The 27,759-nt window shown below is 48.7% G+C and overlaps 1 protein-coding gene across 8 annotated transcripts in view; it reads left to right on the top strand.

Moving 5' to 3' along the window:
- mtss1lb (MTSS I-BAR domain containing 2b) overlaps positions 1-27,759 on the top strand; it is a 199,851-nt gene that overhangs the window by 122,962 nt on the left and 49,130 nt on the right. For all 8 annotated transcript variants that reach the window (XM_059992513.1, XM_059992518.1, XM_059992516.1 and 5 more), the window contains exons 4-7: positions 13,491-13,575; positions 16,586-16,677; positions 17,384-17,458; positions 24,797-24,954. In XM_059992513.1, the coding sequence (XP_059848496.1) occupies positions 13,491-13,575; positions 16,586-16,677; positions 17,384-17,458; positions 24,797-24,954 (410 nt within the window). The remainder of the gene's footprint in view (positions 1-13,490; positions 13,576-16,585; positions 16,678-17,383; positions 17,459-24,796; positions 24,955-27,759) is intronic.

Raw genomic sequence — 27,759 nt, 5'->3', positions numbered from 1 at the left:
CCGATGCACTTCCGGATGAAGCATTTCAGACGACATCATCAAAGCAGTCCTGCAGGATGGAGGCTGATCAGTCGGACCAACAGCAGATGGTTTTAACTATGGCCGCCTCTTGTTTCAGCTTCTTCCTGTATGTTGCCAAAAGCAGAATCGAAGAGTGACCTGATTTTCCAAAAGCTGGGCAGAGGAGAGCTTTGTAAGCATTGCGGAGGGGAGTGTGGCAGTGGTCAAGCGTGTTATCTCCTCGAGTGCTCACCTGAATGTGCTGAGAGACTTCCGTCAGCGACACTCGATTAAAGTCACAAGCAACGATGATGGCAGCCTCTGGGTGTACAGTCTACAGCATGCTGATGGTCTCGTACAGTTCATTGAGAGCCCGGTCCAGGATGTACGTTATCTGCTGAGAGACTTCCGTCAGCGACACTCGATTAAAGTCACAAGCAACGATGATGGCAGCCTCTGGGTGTACAGTCTACAGCATGCTGATGGTCTCGTACAGTTCATTGAGAGCCCGGTCCAGGATGTACGTTATCTGCTGAAGGCTAGATCTGAAGCATTCAAGTATGGCGACTCAGGCCTGTACCAAGGTGTGATTTGCGGAGGGCTATTTCAAAGGTGAAGAGACAATTTCCAACAAGGTTGGAGGCGACGTCAGATGCACAGCAACTCTGGCAGCGTTTGCAAGACGTTATTTCCTACAAACGAAACCCAATAGCATGAATGGCGGTGATGCTTCACTACCAGATCAACTCAACAACTTCTATGCCCGCTTTGAAAGGGAGAACACAACTACAGGTTTCCCCCATTATCCGAAAGTAGAGCGTTCCTATGAAATGGTTCGTAAGCCTGAATATCGTAAAGCAAAGAAGCAATTACCATTTATTTATATGGGAAAAATTTTTGAGCGTTCACAGACCCAAAAAAATAACCTACCAAATCATGCCAAATAACACATAAAACCTAAAATAACAGTAACATGTAGCAAAAGCAGGAATGAGCTGATAAACACACAGCCTATATAAAGTAGGAATACCTTTCTGCAATTATTGCAGCACTGTCCACCGTAGTGAAAATCTCACGCAAGCGCTCATGGCAGAAACACTCTTTCCAGTAACCCTTTAAGCTATGAAGCTGCCCAATCAAACCAAATAACACATAAAAGTACACAGCCTGTATAAAGTAGAAATAATGTATGCACAGTGTAGTTTCACTTAACGGAATCGGGAAGACAGCGAGCACACTGATGATGGTGTGTTAGGCTGAGTCGTCGGAGGTTGGGGTGGTGGGAGACTGGGGTGTCATCTCGTCATCGTCTGTTTCCATCAGGGCAGGCAGGTCACCACCTTCTATGTCTGCCTGCCTCGATGTCGAAGGTTGAGGTTCATCGTCTGCTGTGGTTAATGTGGAAGGCTTGAAAAATGACAGTATGCTTGACTGCTTAGCCTCGCGCATTTTTCTATCATACAGTTCTTTGTAAGCACTCAAACCGTCCTGCAAACCTACCCTAAATCTACATACCCTTTCAAAATTGAAGTCATACTTTTCTGCAATCATTGCAGCGTTGTCAATCGCAGCAAAAATCTCACGCAATTGCTTCACTTTCAGTTCCTCGATGACTTTCGGGCTGTTCGCTACAGGTTCTGTTTCAATTGTTATCCTTTCCTCTTCATCAGCTCTTCATCTGTCAGTTCTTGGTCATGGGAGGCCAAAACCTCAACGTCATCTTCGTCAACTTCCACAAACCCTCAGCCAAACTCACTATGTCCTCACTTTGTTCACCACGATTGAAAAGCTTAATTATGTCTAGTTTTACGCTAAGTGTAACACCCTTACGAGTTCTTTTAGGCTGTTCCGATACCTTAGAACTCATCTTGCTAACAGATGCACAAAATAAATGGACATAAAGCACAGATGCTCACAGGCACGTGTTTAAGCAAAGCCGGCTAGGATGCAGTTCCGGGGGAGGAGATCGGCTGCTCGGCGTGCTCGCTGCCTTTTTTGATAACAGTGAAAACACCTTCTGTTAGCGAAAACAGGTAACTAATGTTGGTCTTTCGTAGCAGCGAGGTGTCGTAAAGCGAACGTTCGAAAAACGGGGGGCCACCTGTATTGCAGAAATGCTGGGTGCAGAGAAGGTTTTTGAGCGTTCCAAATCGGTTGCAATGAAATATAAACACAAGGTTCTTCAGATGCTGGAAATTCAGCACACAAAAAAGTTCACAGTAAAATTTGTTTCATGCATATGTCACCACATACAACCCTGAGAGTCTTTTTCTGCGGGCATACTTAGCAAACATTTAGAACAGTAACTAAACGTGAGGACCTGTAAACTGTAAATAAACTGTGCAAATGCAGTTCATGCAGCATCTATAGAGAGGAATTGCAGTGGACGTTTCAGACTGAGACCCTTCATCAGGCCTTCATAGACGCCACCTGACCTGCAGAGTTCCTCCAGCATTTTGTGTGTTACTCAGGTTGTCATTAAACATTAGCTTTGCCTGAGCTTTCATGGTTTCTGCAGATCTACGAACCTATCTGTTTTTTTCTTCCATATTTCGCTATAGAAGGAGACCATTCAGCCTGTTCATTCCATGCTAGCTAACTGCAAATCAATCCCATCAGTTCAATTCCCCTCTCCTCATTTCCCTGTGCTCCTGCAATGAATTGTCCCCTATTCATGCCTATCAACTCTCCCTTGAGTCTTTTGCACTTCATCTGTACCGGGGCACATTTGCTTTTAACTAGACTGTCAGCTCATCACTGGAGAGAATGAGCATGGACAACACAAACTGGACTCTGATCGCTGAAGGGAGGCAGCCTCACTACCCAAGGTTTGCACACCATCACAGACTTCAAAGCTAAATGCAGTGGAGTTTCCAACATCACTGCCTCTCTCCCAGATGAGCTGAATCTTTTTTTACATTCGGTTCGATGTCGCCAACACTGAGCCCCTGAGGAGAGCGGCCAATGCGACCTGCACCTTGGTCATCTCTGAGGCTGGGGTACGCAGGTGTTTCCAGTGGGTGGACGGTCACAAGGCTGCAGGACCGGACGGCATCCCAGGGTGGGTACTCAGAGTGCATGGCACAACCGGCAGGTGTGTTTACAGACAGTTTTAATCTCTCCCTCTCCCAGTGTAGAGTGCCCTCCTGCTCCACCATTGTCCCTGTACTGAAAAAGACTAAGGTAACATGTCTGAATGACTGACGTCTTGTCACACTCACCTCAATAATAAGCAAATGCTTTGAGAGGCTGGTCAAGGACTACATCTGCAGCATGCTACCACCCACACCGGACCCCCTACAATTCACCTACTGACACAACAGATCGACAGATGACACAATAGCCACAGCTCTGCACACCATCCTTACACATCTGGAGAAGAGAGATGTTTATGTGAGAATGCTGTTCTTGGACCAGCATTCAACACCATAATTCCCTCCAGGCTCAACAAGAAGCTCAGAGACCTCGGCCTTCACCCTGCCTTCTCTAGCTGGATCCTAGACTTTCTGTTAGATCGCCGGTACATGGTAAGAGGCTCCCTCACCTCTGCCCCTCTGACCCTCAACGCAGGAGCCACCAGGGTTGTGTCCTAAGCCCCTCCTTTACTCCCTGTATACCCACGACTGTGTTGTCACCCACAGCTCTAATCTAATAAATTTGCTGACGATACTACATTAATTGGCCTAATCTCAAATAACGAGGCAGCCTACAGAGAAGTCATCACCCTGACACAGTGGTGTCAAGAAAACAACCTCTCCCTTAATGTTGGAAAAACAAAGGAGCTGGCTGTGGACTGCAGGAGGAATGGAGACAGGCTAACCCCTATTGACATCAATGGATCTGTGGTTGTGAGGATGAATGGTTTTAAGTTCCTTGGCATACACATCACCGAGGATCTCATATGGTCTGTGCACACCAGCTGTGTAGTGACCTCAGACGGTCAAAGAAACTTGGTACGGGTCCCCAAATCCTGAACTCTTTCTACAGGGGCACAATTCAGAGCCACGGTGACTGGCTGCATCACGGCCTGGCAAGGGAACTGTACCTCCCTCAATCGCAGGACTCTGCAGAGAGTGGTGCCGACAGCCCAGCACATCTGTAGGTGTAAACTTCCCACTATTCAAGACATTTACAAAGACAGGTGTGTAAAAAGGACTCAAAGGATCATTGGAGACCTGAGTCACCCAACCACAAACTGTTCCAGCTGCTCCCATCCGGGAAACGGTATCACAGTGTAAAAGCCAGGACCAACAGGCTCCGGGACAGCTTCTTCCACCAGGCCATCAGACCAATGAACTCATGCTGATACAATTGCATTTTTGTTATATTGACTGTCTGTTGTACATTCTGTTTGTTATAAATTACTATTTTAGATGGAAACGTAACGTAAAGATTTTACTCATCATGTATCGGAAGGATGTAAGTAATGAAGTTAATTCAAATCACACACAGCTCAGGACACAAAGTCATTGAGACATTGGTAGAGTCAAACAGCATCAAAACAGGCCCTTCAGACCGACTAATCCCTGCTGACCAAGATGCTGGTCTCATCTGTCTTTCCTTCCGTGTAGTTTTTCAGCCCTGCAGTTGGCTCTGCCGCTTTCTCTGGCTGCTTGATCCACACACCCTTCACCGTCTGTGTGAAAAATATGCCCCTCGGATCCCCTTTAAATCTTACCCTTCTGACCTTAAAACCTACATCCTCCAGACCATTTTAACCTGGGAAAAAGACCGTGACTGTGGGCATCTAGCTATTTATGCCCTTTATAAACCTTTATAAGTCATCCCTTTGCTCCTCTTGCTCAAGGGAAAAATCCATCCAGTCCCTCCTTTTAACTCAAGCATTCCAATCCAGGCAACAACCTCAAGAATCTTCTCTCCTAATCACATTTTCCCCAAAAAATTGGGATATTTTCCCCAGTACCAGTTCTGGTATTGTGGTGGCCAGAATTGCATGCAAGTAGCTGTTTCTACCAGCGTTATTCAATTAAATTTTCTTTAAGGCTTAAACTTGGAATAAGAATGGATCGGAATGCACAGAAGCACAGAGCAGTGGGTATTTGGTATTCTTCAGTGCAGTGAACACTGTCTCCTGCCACACTCAGTCCTCCAGAAATAGTCCTAGAGATTCTCAGACCTGTAGATAAATCTACTAAGATCAGCCCAAGAGAAAATTAATTTTGCATTAATTATATAGGGAACCATGGTCTCTCTGTTCACCAACATTCTTGTCTCTTAGTGTCTATATCCTACCCCTGTTTCACATCCCAAAATGCATGTGTCAGGAATATGTTAATGAGATAGACATCGTTAAATAAAATGATGTTGGAGTACGTCAGGGAGCTTGATTGGAGTCTGGAACTTCCAGGAATGGGCCTATACTCAATATGTTCAGAAGAATGTAGGGTGGGGGTAGGGGAAACCGACCGGATACTGAAATGACTGGATAGAGTGCACGTGTAAAGAATGATTCCATTAATTGCAGAGTCTAGGATTTGAGGGCACAGCATCAGAATAAACAACATTCCTTTTAAAAGAGAGATGAGGTGGTTAATCTATGGAGTCCCATTTCCACAGGCCAGGTCACTGGGTGTATTTAAGGCAGAGATTGATAAGTTCTTGACTGTTGAAGCAGTGGTGAGAAGTTAGGAAAATGGAGTTGAGGAAACAAAATCAGCCATGGTCGAATGTCACAGCAGACTCCATAATCCTGCTCCTGTATGCTATCCAGTCAGCTTCTCAGTTGTCTTGACCTTCAGTTGAGATTCAAAAATGTGGGGAATTTGAAAACATCCGCTTGTTTGTCTGACTAGTGACCTGAAGAGCAGTGGTTATACATAAAAGTGAAGCATGTATAACATAAAAGTTATAGATGCAGTGAAGGTCCTTGTCACGATTCCTGACTTGACTAGAAGGATCACACTACATGATGGACTTCAGAACGTAGAAATCTGTATGCCTTTGCCCCAGCCAACTTGTGAATTAGGTTGGTCCTGAGGTTGAGGTCTTGTATTGGGGGAAGGCTGATGAAGAGAGGATCTGGCTATTTGAAAAGTCCTTGCAAGCTTTGTCTGAATCACTCATTGCTGTGTGAGAAGATGGAGTGCAGTTCAACACTGACCTTCACTGCTGTCTGCTTGAAGTGTTCCTGTTCCATCTGTGATCAAGTAGGTGCTCCTGTTTGCTCCCATAAAAGCGTGCGAGTAACCGCCAGTGTGAGAAATTGGCAAAAAGAACCAAAGGCATTTTGATGGGTATGTATGAGGGAGACGAATCTGCAGGACTGCAGGGAAATATGGGGAGGAGATGAAAATTGGAGTGATGGGATTGCTCTTCTGTGAGCTGCCCTGCTCTTAATATTTTTTATTTTGATATTTAGGAACTTTTTTATTTCATTATTTTTTTAAATCACCTTCATTTTACAGAATTTTTATATGTGCCAAAGACTTTTGCACAGTACTATACAGTGGAATGTGTCATTTGCATTAACAACCTTAAGGATATGCTGGGAGCAGCCATGAAGTGCCATCGACATAGCATGCCCACAATGCTCGGGAGAATGACACGGAACACAACAGAACAGACACGAAACACGGCACAACAGACACGGAACACCACAACGGACATGGAACACAACAGAACAGACATGGAACACAGCACAATGAACACGGAACACAACACAACGGACACGGAACACAGCACAACGGACACGGAACACAGCACAACGGACACGGAACAGCAAAACGGACACGGAACAGCAAAACAGACACGGAACACAGCACAACGGACACGGAACAGCAAAACGGACACGGAACAGCAAAACGGACACGGAACACAGCACAACGGGCATGGAACACAGCACAACGGACACGGAACACAGCACAACAGACCAAACACAACAAGCAACAAAACAATAGCAGCAAAATGAAATCTTTCCTCACTCTGACCCTCCCTTCTTGCCAGCCACACAGACTGTCCTCCAAGTCCAGGACAAGCCTCCTGTCTGTAGTTTTCGGGCTTCAGCAATCAAGCTTCAATTGTCTGTATCGAATCCCAGACTAGCTGATGACGGGACTCAAAACTCCAGGCACAACAGTTTACCAGCCCTTGTGCCTCCCTGGACCCACTGACCTGGGACAGCCCAATATCCATGGTTGTCTTTGTCACCCGTCCACATTGAAATGTGGAATGGAGGTCTGGACTGCAAATGACCTTCTTACCGTGTTCACATCGCCAACCTTCCAGCACAGTCACATCGCTGACCTTTCAATGCTCAACCTCTGACTTTCCCATATTCCTGCCCCTAAATCCAAGCCTGAGCCTTCACTCCCATCTGTCCCCAAAACTATCCCGACAAACCTAAAGAAAATAAGTAACTAGGAGCCACAATTTTGATGAAGACCACAGTTTGGTGTCATTTTGATTTTAAGTCAAGACATTGTATATATGAAACTTTCCCCAGGCAGGAAACATGGGCTCAGCTCACTCTGTAGGACCCCATCGAGCAGTGTCAGATTAGGCACATCAGATGTTCCATACTGACACACATATATTGGTATTCAGGACAGATTATCAGCACACCTCCAGAGATCGGAATTCTGGTAGCGGATGCTGATGAGAAAAGGAGCTGCGGTAGTTTTGCACCCGGCTTGGTTTAAATCTTTTTTTTCCACAAGTATCACTGATGTTTGTAGCACACAAACTTCTCAGAGACTTTGCCAAGCCATCAAAAGCCCTGAGGTCTAAGTGATTCGGTCTCTTCCTGAACTTGTCCTGTGTCAAAATATCTGTGGAGGAACAGCTGCTTCCGATTTCCTCTGGAGCGATTTGCATCAAGTTGATTATTTATAACATGAAAAAAATTCCAGTTTTTCATCAATGACTTCCCCAGCAAATTGGAGGCACTTCCTTTAGAAGAATGGGGGTTGGCAAGCACTCAAACACCGCCTGTTCTGGAAATGAGGGGGTCTCCTTTACCAAATTAACATATCCATTCGCATCATTAAACATGCATTTCCTATTGTCTTGATACAGAGTAAGAGAAAGGAAATTTCTCATTACAGTTCCAACAAAGCCCCACTTTAGTGTAAACATTCTGATTCCACTGTATGCTCAGCGTGCTCAGTGGCTGCTCCATGGCAGGGGTGTGTTGGGAGTGTCCGTATGTGTGGTTGGCAGTGGGGTGAAGCAGGTGGAGAGATTGGGTGGAGTTAATACCTATGAGGTATCACAAAGTCTTCCAGAACAGGAACAGGCCCTAAACATGATGCTGCAGCCACTGGAAATTCAGAGCAACATAAATAAAATGCAGTAGGGGCTAAGCAGATGAGGCAGTTTCTATGGAGGGGAGAATACAATCTATGTAATGGTTCTCTCATTGTCCACTTGCCTCTCCTATCAGATGCTTTCTTCTTCAGCCCATTGTCTCTTCCACCTATCACCTCCCAGCTTGTTACTTCATTATCACTCACCCACCCATGCACGTCTCACCTGGTTTCTCATGTCACCTGCTGGCCTTCTCCTCCCCACCCACAACCTCACTTTCTTACTCTGGCTTCTTTCCCCCCTTTATTCCTCCCCATAAATGCTACCTGTCCTGCTGAGTTCCTGCAGTATTTTGTGCATATTACTACAGAAACAGGCCCTTCAGCCCACTGAGTCACTCCCAACCAACTATCAACCACTGATTTACAGCAATCCCATTTTCATTCTCTCTTCCCACCCCCCCCCCCCCACCCCACCCATTCCCATCCCCATGCTGTAGATTTCTATGTTCAAAACATTAGGGACAGTTAAACCACCAACCACACGTCAAATCTGAGCACCTGGGGAAACGTTCGAACTGCACACAGGTTAGGTTCAAAACCAGATCTCCCGCACTGCTGACCTGTGCTTCTACTCACTGAGCACTGTGCCATATCATCAGGGACAAATTCCAGTGGCTTGCCAGATGCATTATATGGAGAACGAGACGCAAGTGGATCTGTACAAGGGTCAAGGAATTTGCTCTGGTGTGACTTGTAATAAAATCAACAACATCCAACAATTGCAAAGAATAAAGAATTATATAAAATAAGTTAGAGGTTAAAGTGCTAATGTGGAATAAAATGACCATAAATACCAACACAATGTAAACAATATTATAGAAAGTGGTTTAACGTGTTTACAGTGCCAGTGACTGAGGTAACACATAGAGGGCGTGAGGGTGGGGGTGGGCTAACTAGAATGATTTTTTATCAGATGAACTGGGAGGGGAGATGATGGCAGCAGAAACTTTTAAAATGGTGTGAAGTACGCTTCAGGTGGCAGAGGAAATCAAAGGGGAATTGGCATATGAGAAAGTAAGTTGCAGGGATACAGGCAAATGCAGGAGAGGAATTGGACTCGGTGGAATATGTTCCCTCTCTCTTTTAGAGATGATATACCAGCAGAGCTGGGGTTGGAGACATACCGGGTTTCAGAATAGTTCACTGGATATAGAGATTGCCTCTAACCTTGGCACATCCCGAGGTTGGGTCGTTTGTTAACACAAATGACACATTTCACTGTATATTAAAATGTGTGTGTGATAAATAGATCTGAATCAGACTTTTCCATTTCCCCTGAACCAGGGAAAGTATGCATACGATTCGCTGCATGCAGGAGAGTTGCGGAGAGGCACTGTGAACTGACTATCAGCAGAGGGGGTGGGTGTAATGGAAGGAACAGTGGATAACAACATAGGAGATGCTGGAGGAACTCAGCAGGTCAGACAGCATTTATGGAGAGGAATAACTGTTGACATTTCGAGCTGAGACCCTTCATCAGAACCTGAAAGGAGGGGGGGCAGAAGACAGAATACGGAGATGGGGAAGAGGAAGGAGTATAAGCTGGCAAGTGAGACGAGGAAGAGGGAATGATGTGTGGTGATGGATGAGGCGTGAGGGAGAAGGTGGGGAGGGGGAGAATAATGTGGGACTGGGAGGTCATGGGGAGGATAACGTGAGAGACTGGGAGCTGATAGGTGAGGAGGATGATGTGAGACTGGGAGATGGGGTGGGGGAAGGTGAGAGTGGGAGCTGATGGGTGAGGAGGATGATGTGAGACTGGGAGATGGGGTGGGGGAAGGTGAGAGTGGGAGATGATGGGGAGGGGGAAGGTAGGGGAGGGGTATGTGAGACTGGGACGTGATGGAGGAGGGGAAAGGTAGGAGAGGGGTATGTGAGACTGGGAGATGGGGTGGGGGAAGGTGAGAGTGGGAGATGATGGGGAGGGGGAAGGTAGGAGAGGGGTATGTGAGACTGGGAGATGGGGTGGGGGAAGGTAGGGGAGGGGTAATGTGAGACTGGGAGATGATGGGGAGGGGGAAGGTAGGAGAGGGGTATGTGAGACTGGGAGATGGGGTGGGGGAAGGTAGGGGAGGGGTAATGTGAGACTGGGAGGTGATGGGGAGGGGGAAGGTAGGAGAGGGGTATGTGAGACTGGGAGATGATGGGGAGGGGGAAGGTAGGGGAGGAGTAATGTGAGACTGGGAGGTGATGGGGTGGGGGAAGGTGAGAGTGGGAGATGGGGTGGGGGAAGGTAGGGGAGGGGTAATGTGAGACTGGGAGGTGATGGGGAGGGGGAAGGTAGGAGAGGGGTATGTGAGACTGGGAGATGGGGTGGGGGAAGGTAGGGGAGGGGTAATGTGAGACTGGGAGATGGGGTGGGGGAAGGTGAGAGTGGGAGATGATGGGGAGGGGGAAGGTAGGGGAGGGGTAATGTGAGACTGGGAGGTGATGGGGAGGGGGAAGGTAGGAGAGGGGTATGTGAGACTGGGAGATGGGGTGGGGGAAGGTGAGAGTGGGAGATGATGGGGAGGAGTAATGTGAGACTGGGAGGTGATGGGGAGGGGGAAGGTAGGAGAGGGGTATGTGAGACTGGGAGATGGGGTGGGGGAAGGTGAGAGTGGGAGATGATGGGGAGGAGTAATGTGAGACTGGGAGGTGATGGGGAGGGGGAAGGTAGGAGAGGGGTATGTGAGACTGGGAGATGGGGTGGGGAAGGTAGGGGAGGGGTAATGTGAGACTGGGAGATGGGGTGGGGGAAGGTAGGGGAGGGGTAATGTGAGACTGGGAGGTGATGGGGAGGGGAAAGGTAGGGGAGGGGTAATATGAGACTGGGAGGTGATGGGGTGGGGGAAGGTGAGAGTGGGAGATGATGGGGAGGGGGAAGGTAGGGGAGGGGTAATGTGAGACTGGGAGGTGATGGGGAGGGGGAAGGTAGGAGAGGGGTATGTGAGACTGGGAGATGGGGTGGGGGAAGGTGAGAGTGGGAGATGATGGGGAGGAGTGATGGGGAGGAGTAATGTGAGACTGGGAGGTGATGGGGAGGGGAAAGGTAGGGGAGGGGTAATATGAGACTGGGAGGTGATGGGGTGGGGGAAGGTGTGTTGGACTGAGATGTGATGAATGTGTTTGGGGGTGGTGGGGAAGACTGGGAGGTGATGGGTCGGTTAGAAGTTGCAATCTATCTATCTGGTAGAATGGGCCCGTCTAGCCCTTCAAATCTTGCCACCCAGCACCCACTGATTTAACCCTGGCCTAATCATGGGACAATTCACTATCACCGGTAATAACTGGTGTGTTTTTGGACTGTGGGAGGAAACCGGACCGGGTCGCTAATACTGTGAAGTTTTGCCCTATCCACTATGCTGCAATACCACCCGTACTATGAAAGTGCATATTTGTTACTGTATTCTACTTTGAGATTCATTTTCCTGTGGGTATTTACAGGGATAAAGTAAAAGCAGTAAAATTCTATGAATAAACAAATGTAAACACTGGAAGTTCTGCAGACGCTGGAAATCCAACCCAACTTGCAAAAAACAGCCTATGTGCAAAAAAAAGCAAGCTATGAGAATAAAAGTAGTCCGTGAAAGAGAGTCTAATCTGTAGTTTGTGGAATCAGTTTGTAACCGAGCTGAGTGTGATTATCCACGCTGGTTCAAGAGCCTGAGGGTTGTCGGGTAATAACCATTCCTGAATCTGATGATGTGGGACCTGATGCTCCCGTACCTCCTGTCCGACAGCAGTAACATGTAGGAGGTCTGGTGTATACAATTCTCCCTGTGCATTGGAAGATTTATACCATTCTCCAGGCAATGTCATGCATGTAACAGCAGGCTATGCGTACCTGCCGCTTCAAGATGTTCTGTTGCCCACTTTGTAAGCTTTGACAGAGTTATTAGCTGGGCTGTCCTTGAATTCTGGCCCCTGTCATGGTGTCCATCCTAGCCTGGCAGAAGTCCCTCAGTGTGTCACACTCCAGCTTTGCAGTACGTGAGAGTGTCATCTTTGGGATGAACTCTAAACCTGCCAGATATCCAGGGGCTACAAGAACCACTCTCAGGTGCAGGGATGGTGGCAGGTCCTCAGCTCCTGAACTGACCCACACTCACATCCGTCTAGCACCATTGATGACCTCCTCCCCTCATGCTAATTTTTGCCTCCAGAGACAAGACAGAAAGATGGGCAGTGTCAACTGTTCATCGTGTAGTGTTTGTGAATGTTCAGACAGTAGGCAGACAGGCATAGAGCCGTGGGACAGGTGAATTGGTTCACTTCTGGGGCAGATCCTATCTAATTCATTCCCCTTCCGGAGGGCACTGCTAGTTTCAGAATACTGCAGTTTGACAAAAGAATGCTTCGAAGTGGCTGCTGGCAATCTCCTGTAATTTCTCACCCAGAGAAGCTGAATTTATCACTGTTGTCAAATTCTTGATGAATGGACCTCTTGTACGAAAAGGTGGACCGACTTCATAGTCTACCTGGTTATCATCTTGCACTTTCTCTCCAGCTTTACCTCATTCTACCTCAATACTTGTCCCTCCCTACTGTTCTCCCTCTTGGGGCAAGTGCTACACCTGTTCGTACACCCCCTCCCTCACCACGATTCAGAGCTGTAAGCAGTCCTTCCATGTGTGGCAACTCTTTGCCTATCGGTCTGTTGGCATAATCTGTTATATCTGGTACTCCCAGATATATGTGGCCTCATCTACATGTCCATGGCTTCCCCCTGAGACCAACACCTGATCTTCCATTTGGGTAGCCTCTAAGCTGATATCATGAACATCAATTTCTCCAAATTCTGATAATTTCTCTCACCCCCTTTTCCATTCCCCATTCTGGTCTCCCTCTCTTCCCTTTTCCTCACCTGCCCATTATCATCCTCCTTCCCTTTCTTCCATTTTTCCTCTCCACCATCTTATTCTGGCATCTCCCCCCTTCCTTTCCTTCTGCTGAAGATGCTGCCTGACTTGCTGAGTTCCTCCAGCGCTTTTTATGTGTTGCACTGTGTACTGGATTGTTCTGTAGGAACAGAATGCAGGAAAAGCATCTCACTATGTCCTGATGACAGAGTGGTTTTGTGGGCCGTGGGAGGTTGGGACTGCTTGCTGTTGGCCTTTGCTGGTTAGAGCTGGGGAGTAGACCTGATCTAAAGAGCCTTCTCTTCCCCCCTCCCCCTCCCAGGTGCCACGCGGGACATCGGCTCAGCATTGACCCGAATGTGTATGAGGCATCGCAGTATCGAGGCCAAGCTCCGGCATTTCACCAAGTCAGTGTTTCTTCATTTAAGGGGGTTTGGTAGCTTGAGTGCGGGAAGGGGGGTGGGTTGCGGGTGAGGGAGGCAGTGGTTGCCTTGCTAATCTGCTGCAGTCCGATTTGTGCAAAGCAGCTACCCAGTGCAGCTTGGTCAGAAGAAGAGATTGCAGCTCAGGGACAGCAGAGAACGTGCAGGATGTTTCCAATTGTGCAAATTTCTATTTCAAAAATAGACAACATTAATGATATATAAGAGACTACCAAAAAAAACTGGAAGTTTCCTGATTGTTTTATTCAGTAGTATAACCACAGACAAGTAGAAGCACCATCACCCCTCCCTGTGGTGATTTTTAAAAACAAGATTCATTTTATTCAAAGCAAAAAAAAATATATAGGAGAATAAATCATGCAAAGCCTGTAAATATATTGGGAATGCATTCAGTGATCACTGTAATTCTTTAAAAAGAAGGATATTACCATTGCCACTCATGGGGCCCCAGGGTGACAGACTATTATAATAATAAGAAGTGCTTTCCAACTGGGCCAAGCTGCTCTCTTTGGGAAGCAGAACCCGACACTCTGGTCCTTCCCCTGGTGATGGCTGCAGCCAGCTTCCTCAGCACGTCCTCGTGCAGCCAGCTTCCGTGCACCCCTCAGCACGTCCTCGTGCAGCCAGCTTCCGTGCACCCCTCAGCACGTCCTCGTGCAGCCAGCTTCCGTGCACCCCTCAGCACGTCCTCGTGCAGCCAGCTTCCGTGCTCCCCTCAGCACGTCCTCGTGCAGCCAGCTTCCTCAGCACGTCCTCGTGCAGCCAGCTTCCGTGCACCCCTCAGCACGTCCTCGTGCAGCCAGCTTCCGTGCACCCCTCAGCACGTCCTCGTGCAGCCAGCTTCCGTGCACCCCTCAGCACGTCCTCGTGCAGCCAGCTTCCGTGCACCCCTCAGCACGTCCTCGTGCAGCCAGCTTCCGTGCTCCCCTCAGCACGTCCTCGTGCAGCCAGCTTCCGTGCACCCCTCAGCACGTCCTCGTGCAGCCAGCTTCCGTGCACCCCTCAGCACGTCCTCGTGCAGCCAGCTTCCGTGCACCCCTCAGCACGTCCTCGTGCAGCCAGCTTCCGTGCACCCCTCAGCACGTCCTCGTGCAGCCAGCTTCCGTGCACCCCTCAGCACGTCCTCGTGCAGCCAGCTTCCGTGCACCCCTCAGCACGTCCTCGTGCAGCCAGCTTCCGTGCTCCCCTCAGCACGTCCTCGTGCAGCCAGCTTCCGTGCACCCCTCAGCACGTCCTCGTGCAGCCAGCTTCCGTGCACCCCTCAGCACGTCCTCGTGCAGCCAGCTTCCGTGCACCCCTCAGCACGTCCTCGTGCAGCCAGCTTCCGTGCACCCCTCAGCACGTCCTCGTGCAGCCAGCTTCCGTGCACCCCTCAGCACGTCCTCGTGCAGCCAGCTTCCGTGCACCCCTCAGCACGTCCTCGTGCAGCCAGCTTCCGTGCACCCCTCAGCACGTCCTCGTGCAGCCAGCTTCCGTGCACCCCTCAGCACGTCCTCGTGCAGCCAGCTTCCGTGCACCCCTCAGCACGTCCTCGTGCAGCCAGCTTCCGTGCACCCCTCAGCACGTCCTCGTGCAGCCAGCTTCCGTGCTCCCCTCAGCACGTCCTCGTGCAGCCAGCTTCCGTGCACCCCTCAGCACGTCCTCGTGCAGCCAGCTTCCGTGCACCCCTCAGCACGTCCTCGTGCAGCCAGCTTCCGTGCACCCCTCAGCACGTCCTCGTGCAGCCAGCTTCCGTGCACCCCTCAGCACGTCCTCGTGCAGCCAGCTTCCGTGCACCCCTCAGCACGTCCTCGTGCAGCCAGCTTCCGTGCACCCCTCAGCACGTCCTCGTGCAGCCAGCTTCCGTGCTCCCCTCAGCACGTCCTCGTGCAGCCAGCTTCCGTGCACCCCTCAGCACGTCCTCGTGCAGCCAGCTTCCGTGCACCCCTCAGCACGTCCTCGTGCAGCCAGCTTCCGTGCACCCCTCAGCACGTCCTCGTGCAGCCAGCTTCCGTGCTCCCCTCAGCACGTCCTCGTGCAGCCAGCTTCCGTGCACCCCTCAGCACGTCCTCGTGCAGCCAGCTTCCGTGCACCCCTCAGCACGTCCTCGTGCAGCCAGCTTCCGTGCACCCCTCAGCACGTCCTCGTGCAGCCAGCTTCCGTGCACCCCTCAGCACGTCCTCGTGCAGCCAGCTTCCGTGCACCCCTCAGCACGTCCTCGTGCAGCCAGCTTCCGTGCACCCCTCAGCACGTCCTCGTGCAGCCAGCTTCCGTGCTCCCCTCAGCACGTCCTCGTGCAGCCAGCTTCCGTGCACCCCTCAGCATGTCCTCGTGCAGCCAGCTTCCGTGCACCCCTCAGCACGTCCTCGTGCAGCCAGCTTCCGTGCACCCCTCAGCACGTCCTCGTGCAGCCAGCTTCCGTGCACCCCTCAGCACGTCCTCGTGCAGCCAGCTTCCGTGCTCCCCTCAGCACGTCCTTGTGCAGCCAGCTTCCGTGCTCCCCTCAGCATGTCCTCGTGCAGCCAGCAATGTGGTCAGTGTTTGCCCCTCACTTGACTCTCTCAAGTGACACAGGAGGGTTAGTGAACTGATCCGTCATTCAAAGCATGCTTATTTTCAGAGTATGTATGCAGTCTTCAGCCCTCGGGTTCGTCTTCCCACAGACAGCCACGACACCATAGAACTCATTCATTGTCATTGGCTTGGGATAGAATTAAATTTACCCCTTTCATGATGAGGGGACGTTTGCTGTGCTGTCTCTCTAACTGAATTGTCAAGGCCAGGCAACAGTACCTCTGCTGGCTGAGGAATGCACCCAGAGGGTGGGGATGAGGGGAATGTGGGGAATGAGGCCTCTATACAGCAATGACCAAGGACGTACTTCTGTTTGTCAGCCCCTCTCCACCCTCTCACACCCCCACTTTCCCCTTGCTCTCCCCTACCTTTTTATCTCCCAGTCTCTCTGATGTCAACATGTTCCTGTTTCCATTCCCAGTGCCTTGATGGAAAGCCTGATCAACCCCTTACAGGAGAGGATAGAAGACTGGAAAAAGTCTGTCAACCAGCTGGACAAGGACCATGCCAAAGGTAATAGAGTGAGCTCTGTGTCCCTTCCCACGATTCACACTCAGAACGAGTTCGGCTGCCACCCACTCCCTTCACAGCCAGCAGGTAGCAGTGTTGTTCCTCCCTCAGCATTTCTCTTCTGCCCCATTTATTTTTGGAGCTTATGGTCATTGAAATGTCATGCACTGTCCTGCTGCCACAGAAGAATGAGTCTCAACACCTGATTCTGAAAAATCAACACAGTGGAAAAACTCTGGGGAAAAGTCAACACGTTGAGCTGTAACACATGGTGCCCATCTTCCCCATGGCTTAGTTAACGTTGATGATTATATCATTTTTATTCTTTTCATGAATATTAATCAAATAAAAACTAGCAGCTCAGGTGAGAGAGTAATCACTCGGGCTTTTATTGAATGTACCGATGTTATGTTTAAATCACAATTACCCCATAGTCGTAGACCGTTAGACATAGAAACAGAATTAGGCCATTCAGCCCATTGAGTCTACTCCTCCATTTGATCACGGCTGATTTATTGTCCCTCTCAACCCATTCTCCTGCCTTCTCCCCATAACCTTTTACACCCCAACTAATCAGGAACCTCCATCAGCCTCCGCTCTAAATATACCCAATGACTTGGTCTCCACAGCCATCTCTGGCAATGAATTCCACAGATTCACCACTCTCTGGCTAAAGAAATTCCTCTTCATCTCTGTTCCTTATCCTCAGAGTACAAACGAGCTCGACACGAGATAAAGAAGAAATCGTCTGACACTCTCAAACTCCAGAAGAAGGCACGGAAAGGTGAGTGGGCAATAGCTGGGCTTTAGTTTGCTCTGACTTGTAACCCCAGTGGGAGAGGTGGGGTCACCAGGATACGAATGTTTCTATGTGACCTCAAATAGGAAACTCTCAAGCCAGGATATCTCCCTTCCTTGGACTGGTCAGTATCCAGAGCATCATCCCTCTCTGGACACTGGTCATTACCAGAACACTGCTGGTCAGTACATAAATCACTGACTTTACCGGACCCTGGTCAGTACCTTGGGCTTGTTCCTCTCTGGACACTGGCCATTACCCATTGCCCTTCTCGGGGCACTGGTCATTGTCTAGGCCACTGTTCCTCTCTGGACACTGGCCATTACCTATTGCCCTTCTCGGGGCACTGGATGCTGCTCTGTATCCAAGTGAGGTACTTGGTGATAGTTAGCAGTGGTTTGGATCCCAGTACAGCCCAAGATGACCGATGATGAAATAACCCCAACCAGGTTCCGTTCAGCCGTGGTGTTAAAGTGAGGTGTTCACAGATGCCCATTCTCAACCCTAGAGCTATGCTTGTGAGAAATGAGCTAGGGTACTCTACTCATACCTTCCGCCTGGTCACTAATGCTGCTATTCCCATTGCCTTCTCTGACCTTCTTCCTCTCTCCCTTTCCTCTCCTCCCTGTAGAGCTCCTTGGTAAGTCTCTCTGATGCAGCTAATCTTTCTCACTCGCACGAGTGTTTGTGCCTTTCATGCTATCACCATGTCCGATTAGTGTCTGCACAAGTGCTAGTGTCAGATCATTGTGTCTGCACAAGTGCTAGGGTTGGGTCAGTGTATCTGCACGATGCTAAGGTCAGGTCAGTGTGTCTGCACGAGTGATTGGGTCGGGTCAGTGTCTGCACGAGTGATTGGGTCGGGTCAGTGTGTCTGCACGAGTGATTGGGTCGGGTCAGTGTGTCTGCACGAGTGATTGGGTCGGGTCAGTGTGTCTGCACGAGTGATTGGGTCGGGTCAGTGTGTCTGCACGAGTGATTGGGTTGGGTCAGTGTGTCTGCACGAGTGATTGGGTCGGGTCAGTGTATCTGCACGAGGGATTGGGTCAGGCCAGTACGTGTGCACGAGTGATTGGGTCGGGTCAGTGTGTCTGCACGAGTGATTGGGTCGGGTTAGTGTGTCTACACGAGTGATTGGGTCGGGTCAGTGTGTGTGCACAAGTGATTGGGTCGGGTCATTGTGTCTACATGAGTGATTGGGTCGGGTCAGTGTGTCTGCATGAGTGATTGGGTCGGGTCAGTGTATCTGCACGAGGGATTGGGTCAGGCCAGTACGTGTGCATGAGTGATTGGGTCGGGTCAGTGTATCTGCACGAGGGATTGGGTCGGGTCAGTGTGTCTGCACGAGTGATTGGGTCGGGTTAGTATGTCTGCACGAGTGCTAGGGTCGGGTCAGTGTGTCTACACGAGCGATTGGGTCGGGTCAGTGTCTGCACTAGTGCTAGGGTCGGGTCAGTGTCCGCCCTAGTGCTAGGGTCGGGTCAGTGTCCGCCCTAGTGCTGGGGTCGGGTCAGTGTGTTTGCACGAGTGATTGGGTCGGGTCAGTGTGTCTGAACAAGAGCTAGGGTCAGGTCAGTGTGTCTACACGAGTGATTGGGTCAGGTCAGTGTGTCTGCACTAGTGCTAGGGTCGGGTCAGTGTGTCTACACGAGTGATTGGGTCGGGTCAGTGTCCGCCCTAGTGCTGGGGTCGGTTCAGTGTGTTTGCACGAGTGATTGGGTCGGGTCAGTGTGTTTGCACGAGTGATTGGGTCAGGTCATTGTGTCTGCACGAGTGATTGGGTCAGGCCAATACGTGTGCACGAGTGATTGGGTCAGGTCAGGGTGTCTACACGAGTGATTGGGTCGGGTCAGTGTCTGCACGAGTGCTAGGGTCAGGTCAGTGTGTCTGTACGAGTGATTGGGTCGGGTCAGTGTCTGCACTAGTGCTAGGGTCGGGTCAGTGTGTCTACACGAGTGATTGGGTCGGGTCATTGTGTCTACACGAGTGATTGGGTCGGGTCATTGTGTCTACACAAGTGATTGGGTCGGGTCAGTGTCTGCACTAGTGCTAGGGTCGGGTCAGTGTGTCTGTACGAGTGATTGGGTCGGGTCAGTGTCTGCACTAGTGCTAGGGTCGGGTCAGTGTGTCTACACGAGTGATTGGGTCGGGTCAGTGTCTGCACTAGTGCTAGGGTCGGGTCAGTGTGTTTGCACAAGTGATTGGGTCGGGTCAGTGTGTCTACACGAGTGATTGGGTCGGGTCAGTGTGTGTGCACAAGTGATTGGGTCGGGTCAGTGTGTCTACACGAGTGATTGGGTCGGGTCAGTGTGTGTGCACGAGTGATTGGGTCGGGTCATTGTGTCTACACGAGTGATTGGGTTGGGTCAGTGTGTCTGCATGAGTGATTGGGTCGGGTCAGTGTATCTGCACGAGGGATTGGGTCAGGCCAGTACGTGTGCACGAGTGATTGGGTCGGGTCAGTGTGTCTGCACGAGTGATTGGGTCGGGTCAGTGTATCTGCACGAGGGATTGGGTCAGGCCAGTACGTGTGCATGAGTGATTGGGTCGAGTTAGTATGTCTGCACTAGTGCTAGGGTCGGGTCAGTGTGTCTGCACGAGTGATTGGGTCGGGTCAGTGTCTGCACTAGTGCTAGGGTCGGGTCAGTGTGTTTACACGAGCGATTGGGTCGGGTCAGTGTGTTTGCACGAGTGATGGGGTCATGTCAGTGTTTAAAACTTTCCTGTGATGTTGAACCTTATCCGTGTCCAGCTTAGAAGGATTATAGTTGGGCGCAGAAATATGAATGTTGGTCTTGAGATGGATGAAATATTGTGGAGGGGGGTTTAATCTGTTACCATCTCTTGCTGTACCTTCACCATTTGATGGGACAGTGTAGCAGGAGTTTTACACTGTACTTAACCATCATTCCCCATACCTTTTGAGTGTTCATTTGACTGTGTATGTTGAGTATTGCTCTGTGTCCAAACCACCTTTTTTAGCTTTTATTTCCTGCCCCAATTTGTTTTTTTCATTTTCAAATCAGCCCAACGAATAGATAAATTAAAATATTGTCTTTTGCATCATGGAGTGCCTGCCCTGGGAGTGAGTGTTGGGATGGTTTACAGGGAACTTTACTGTGTGTATAACCTGTGCCCCGAGTGTGCGACAGGGAATCTTATTCTGTGTCTAACCATGTCCTTGGGAGTGAGTGAGGGAGGAGTGCATAGGGAGCTTTACCCCGCAGATGTGGAGTGTGTGATGGGTCATGGTGGTTAGTGCCAGGGTAACGATGCTGCTCGTTGAGACGGGGCACAGCCCAGAACCTTACTTCAGCAGGTCTCATCCTAGCACTTGCTCTCTGCATTGACTGTTCAGCCATCACTTCACTTGCCTGTCACTGCTGTAATCTGGAATGGCTACCCACCTTGCACCTTGTTCCTTCTGCCTTTGTGCATGACTGTCGCAGACTGCGTTCCTGTCAGGTGTCTCTATATTCTGCCTGTTGCCACTGTAAGGTGCATTTGTGCAGTTTGCTTATTATTATGCTGTGGGTCTGTGTAGTATTTTATTATTTGGGGGTGAATCTGTGCAGTTGACTTGTGACTTATTGGTGTGCAATGTTTGTTAGTGTTGTGTAGTATATCTGTTGTCGAGTTTGTTGTCATCTGCACAAGTATGTGTATGCACAGGTGAAATGCAAAACTTGCAGCAACATCAAGGGCACTGGAGGTACAACATTCACTCGAGAAACATAAAGTAAATATATATAATACGATATTATATCAGAAAATGCACAAGTCAAGCAAAGCAAAATCCTTCTAGTTGGAAATGGCTGTACTGAGCTAGTGATTAGGGTCGTGCCAGTTTTTCAAGAACCAAATGTTTGAAGGGAGGTACATGACTGTTCTTGAATCTGGGAATCCCCAATAGTAGCTCTGAGAAGATGGCGTAGCCTATGCACAAACTTTGTCATCACTGAGGCAGAGGGCGTTTCTAAATATAGTATCCGTTATTGCTCAGGGCAGGGGGTATCTGTGTTCATGTTCAGAATTGATTGAAACTTGTAGAATTGGCTATTGTCTATCTGCTGTCTGCCCATGCTAAATTTCCTAATCTCAACCAGGACGTAGAACACAGAACTCTACAGCACAGTACAGGCCCTTTGGCCAACAATGTTGTACCAACATTTTAACCTGTTCTAAGATCAATCTAATCCTTCATTCATACACAGCTTTCGAATTTTCTATTATCCATGTGCCAGTCTTAAGAGTTTCTTAAAGGCTGCTAATGTATCAGCTTCTGCCACCACCCCTGGGAGGCACTCACCCACTCTATGTATTTAAAAAAAAACTTACTTATGACATGCCACCCCATACTTTCCTCTAATCACCTTTAAATTATGCCCACTTGTTTCCACCCAGGGAGAAATTTTCTGGCTATGCACTTGATCTGTCTTTTATCATCTTGTAGATCTCTGTCAAGTCACCTCTCACTCTCCTTCACTCCGAAGAGGAAAGCCCTGGCTCACTCAACTCATCCTCATAAGACATGCCCTGTAGTCCAGACAGCGTCCCAGTAAATCCCCTCTGCACCCTCTCTAAAGCTTCCACATGCTTCCTATAATGAGGCAATCAGAACAGAACACAATATTCCTCATGTGTAATGTCCTAAGACCATAAGACATAAGAACAGAATCGGGCCATTTGGCTCATCTGATCTGCTGCATCATTCCATCATGACCAATTCATTATCCCTCTCAAGCCAATGCTCCTGTCTTCTCCACATAACCTTTGGCTAATCAAGAACCGATTAACTTATGCTTTAAATATACCTAATGACATGGCCTCCACAACCATCTTTTGCAATGAATTGCACAGGTTGACTACCTCTGGCATATGAAATTCCTCCTCATTCTCTGTTCTAAATAGATGTCCCTTTATTCTGAGACTGTGCCCTCGTGACTGAGGCTTTCCCCGCTACGGGAAACATCTTCTTCATGTCCACTCTATCTAGGGGTTTCAATATTTAATAGGTTTCAGTGAAATCCACCCCCCCCCCCCATTCTAAACTCCAGTGAGTACAGGCTCAGAGCTATCAGTGCTTCTCTTAAGTTAACCCTTTCATTCCTGGGATAATTCTCGTGGACCTTCTCTGGACTGTCTCTAATGCCCGCACATCCTTTCTTAAATAAGGGCCCTGAAACCACTTACAAGTATTTCAAGTGCGGGTCTGACTGATGCTTAAAAAACCTCAGTATTACACTGTTGCTTTAATCTTCTAGTCCTCTTGCAATAAATGCTAACTAACTTTGCATTTGCCTTGCTTGCCACCAACTCAGCCTGCAAGTTACAGTGCAATGTATCTGTCACGTTTATTGTCATGTGGAAAAGAATACGCATGCACAGGTGTAATGAAAATCTTACTTGGAGCAACATCGGAGCATATGGCATTAGACACAACATTTGCAAGAAGAATATAAATTTAATTAAAATTGTCCCCACATTCACAAGGGTAATTAGGGATGAGCAATAGATGCCTTGCTCAGTGATGCCCAGCTCCCAACAAGTGGATTGATAAGCAGGGCTGAAGCCTGGGTAAAAGAGAACTAAATTCTGCACTAGCTACTCCCTCCCCAGCCCGCACTAGCGACTTTAAATCCTGCACAAAAGCCATGAATCCATCTGTGTTAGTGACAGTACCAACAGTGGCCTGCAGGGGACAGGCTCGCTCTTCCTGGCATTGCCTTCTCCCTGGTGTTTATCACACACGGAAGCCATTCCCTCCAGGGTAGGTCACACTAATGCTCGTGTCTACATAAAGATGTTTTGGGAACATCTTTCTGCACTTCACTTGACGTGATGTTTACCCAGCTTCGCCCAAGGGGCCACAGTTCACCCATCACACATTTCTTTTCTGGGAACATCGGGGCCTTCGTTGAACCCTCACAAAAAGACCAGAAGCTCATCGCCCCGAGCGTGTCATTGGTGCAACTGCACTTTTGGTGCTACCTGCCGTGAGCACAGCATCTCCCAGCTTCAATATTCAGCCTAAAGGATACCTTGAATCACAGTCAGGTTTATTATCACGGGCATGAGAATGGTTTATTTCCCCCCAGTCCCCAATTCAAATGATCGGCGTGCTTTTTGCACATCTGCCACCGTAGCAGCAACAGTGCCCTGCTTTCTCTTCCCTCAGGACCGCCTCACACACGTGTGCACATGTACACATAGACATACCAATATACTGTAGAAAAGATTAAACTGGAGAGTGTACAGTGAAGATTCACCAGAATGTAACCTGGGCTGGATCTATTTCCCTCTACAGTAGGGGTGTCTAAAAGTCGAGGCCATGGTTTTAAGGTAAGAGGTTTAAAGGGAATCTGAGGGGTAAGATTTTCAAAGAGGGAAGTTGGTATTTGGAATGAGCTTCCAGAGGAGGATTGGTGGAGGCAGGAGCAGTAACAACATTTAGGAGGCATTTAGAAAGGTAGTTGGATTGCAGGCTAGTGTGATTAAAACTCAGTAATGTGCACGTATATTTAGCGAGGGTGTCCATGACTTTTACACTGTACTGTGTATTGGTTAAAACAGGAAGGTGCTTCAGAAACAGAAATAAGAGTACTTAGCTTTATCTTAGCTCAGTAGCATTGTTACCTGGTAACTGGACAGATGCACAGAACTGTAGGTAGGCATGGTGGACTGCAAAGATTCAATGGACTGAAAAGCCTATTTCTGTGCTTTACATCCATGTTTATTGCATTATGCGCATATTATTTAACACTCACTCACCCACACTATCACACTCACTCACTCATATACACTCATACACATACATTCACTCATTCATTCACCCACTCACTCACTCACCTTCACACTCACCAACCCTCACCCTCACTTAACCACCCACTCACCCGCCTACATATTCTCACTCACTCATGTACATTCATACACACGCTCACACTTTCTCTCACACGCTCACACTTTCTCTCACACGCTCACACTTTCCCTCACACACTCACACTCTCTCACACACACACACTCTCTCTCTGTCTCACTCACTCTGTCACTGAGAAGATTGCCCTGTCTGCTCCTCATCTCTGTGGCCTGTTCTTCAGCTGCTCCATGACTTCACCTTGTTCTGACACCTGTTCTTGTCATCAGTGTAGCGGATGGGAACTGGCTGCATATTTCCCCAACAGACACTCTCCCAACTCCAGCGTTAGTGTGAAGACCCTCTATCCTACATCTCACACTAGTACTGCACGAAACTCGAGCTGGCAGTCTCCAGGCTCCTGAGTATGTCCGCGGTGAAGCCCTACTGCTCTCTGTTCCCTCTTCCAGGTAAGGGTGACCTTAGGCCTCAGGTGGAGAACGCCGTGCAGGATGTGAACGACATGTACCTGTTGCTGGAGGAGATGGAGAAGCAGGCTGTGCGGAAGGCCCTCATCGAGGAGAGGGGCCGCTTTTGCACCTTCATCACCTTTCTACAGCCCGTGGTGGTAAGGCCCATACCTCAGTACCAAACGAGTGCAGAAGCAACGTTGCTCTAAGTGGGAGGGTCCAGGCAGTTGTAACGTGTTGAAAAGAAACAAATAAAAAAGTGCCCTGGAGATGCTGGAAATCTAAAATAAAACCAGAAACTGCTGGAAACATGAGTCAGGCATCATGGAGTGGAAACGGACTGGCCCAACCAAGGTGCCAACTTCAGTGGGTCCCATTTGACCCAGATCCCACTAAACCTTTTCTATCATTGTACCTATCTAAACACTGCACTTGTACCCGTCTTTTCCACTTCCCCTGGAGTCTGTTCCATATACCCAATATCCTGCTCCTCATGTCCCATTTAAATCTTACCTCTCTCACCTTAAAACTGTGCCCCCTGCTTCCAGAATCCTCATCCTGGGAAAAAGACTTATCTGCCCCTCATGATTTTATTAACCACCGTAAAATATTTCCCTTTAGAACAGAGATGAGGAGGAATCCCTTTAGTCAGAGGCTGGTGAGTCTGGAATGCATTGCCACAGATGGCTGTGTCATTGTATTTATTTTAAGTGGAAGTTAATAGGTTCTTGATTAGTCAGGGTGTCAAAGGTAATGGGAAGAAGACAGAAGAAGGGAGGTTGAGACAAATAATGCAACAGCCATGGTGGACCAGACGATGGGCTGAATGGCCTGTTTCTTCTCCAATATCTTATGGTCTCGTGGTCTTATAAGCAGCCTAGGAGAGGCTGTTCTTACTGCCTGGATTCCCCCTTTGAATGTATCCCTGAGGCAGGGTCTGACCCAAAATGTGGACAGTTCCTCTTCCTCACTGAGGCTTCTCGACCTACTGTGTTCAGCAGATTGCTGCGTCCGCAGTCTCCTGTGAATCCTGCCTCTGTTCCCACTGGCTGATAAAGTGGGCACACTGCCAATCGATTGCCCCAGCCAATTACATCACATGAAAAATGTAGGAAGTTCCCAACAAGTGTAATTAATTCACCAATTCCATCTTTAAAAGCAGATGGAGAGGCAGCTCCTTTATATCCATACCAAGAATGGACATAAAGCAATACACCGCAGCCTCTGTTAATCAACCCTAAGATCTAAGGCCCTTTTTTTCCATCATCCATGTGCCAATCTAAGAGTTGCTTAAATGTCCCTGATGTATCCACCCCAGCAGGGCGTTCCACGCACTCACCACTCTCTGTGTTTTAAAAAAACTTATCTCTGACTTTCTCTCTGTACTTTCCTGTAATCACCTTAAAATTATACCCTGCTCATGTAAGCCATTTTCACTCTGGGGGGAAAATGTCTCTGGCTGCCCACTCAGTCTATACCTCTTTTCATCTTGTACACCTCTATCAAATCGCCTCTGATCCTCCTCTCCAAAGAGCAAAGCCCTAGCTTACTGGTCCTATCGTTATAAGATGTACTCTAATCCAGGCAGTGGCTTGGAAAATCATCTCTGCACCCTCCCTAAAGCTTTCATATCCTTCTTATAATGGGGCATCCGGAACTGAGCACAATATTCTGACTGTGCCAGGACACTAGAGAGTGTAATGGAAGAGGAGTACAAGTGCGTAGTGCATCGAGAGTGGTGACCCAGGCTGAGAAGGTGTTTTTTTGCACACTGGCTCTCGGTCCGGGGACTGGGTATTGGAGTTGAGACATTATACTGCTGTTGTCTAAGTTGTCAGTGTTGCCACTGTTGGAGTGGTGTTCGATCAGCCTGTTATGGAAAAGGTGTAGGTAAACAAGACAGAGTGCAGAAAAGTTTTACAAGGAAGTTGACAAGGGCTGGAGGGGCTGAGAGACTGGTCAGGCTGGTTCTTTATTCTTTGGAATGTAGGAGAATGAGGGGCGGCCTTATAGAAATGTTTAAAATGATGAGGGGTGTAGGCAAGCTAGATAGTAACAGTCTTTTCCTCAGGGTAGGGGAGGCCAAAACTAGCAGGCACAGATTTAGGCTGAGAAGGGAAAAATTTTTTCACAGGATGGGTGGTGAGTATATGGAATGAGGTGCCAGAGGAGGTGTTTACGGCAGGTACAATAGAGTCATTAAATACTTTGATGAGTGCCTGGCTTGGTGGAAAAGGAGCTAACTGCAGGAATTGGGTACCTTGGTCAGCATGGACTCATTGGGCCGAAGGGCCTGTATCTGTTATGTATTGCTGTATGGCTTTTTGTTCTTTACCAGGTCCATGTGTGGCCCAGGAGCTCTGTAACTGGGTGAAATGCGAACTAGTTCAGTATCACCCAGCGTACTCTGCACCTCTAAACCTTAAGGAGAGCCAGGATGAGTTGTTTTCCCATCGTGATGAGGCTTGAAATCTCATTGCCAGTGATTCTATTCCCCACTGTTACATTTTGTAACTCCAAAACATAAAATCAATCGAAAGAGAAACATGGGAGTCCAGGATATGTGTAATTAGTTTCATTTTACTTTTAGCAAGGCGTTCACATATGATGTGGCGTGATAACGTATACTATTTACATACTTCTACACATAACCCGCGATGCATTAAATAAACAACAAAGGATGCTTGATCAAGCGATATATTTTCAATATTACTCAAGCATTACTAAAATATTAAATACACAATGCCCATCACGAGCGACTGCAGTCCTAGCCAGGTCTGGGTAAATGGAAACCATTGGCAGAAGTTGGATCCCTGGGGGTTAGTGGCAACTTCATTTGACAATTTAGAGAAGGTATAGTGAGCTAGTAATTACTTCAAGGGGAACAGAGGTCAAGCAGAAGGCAAAGTAGGCCTCCAACTACTCATAAGCTCATTGTCTCCCATTAAAGACGGACACAGAAT

Source organism: Hypanus sabinus, chromosome 17 (genome assembly GCF_030144855.1).
Source record: "Hypanus sabinus isolate sHypSab1 chromosome 17, sHypSab1.hap1, whole genome shotgun sequence".
NCBI lineage: Eukaryota > Metazoa > Chordata > Chondrichthyes > Myliobatiformes > Dasyatidae > Hypanus > Hypanus sabinus.
This window is presented reverse-complemented; position numbering and strand designations above follow the sequence as displayed.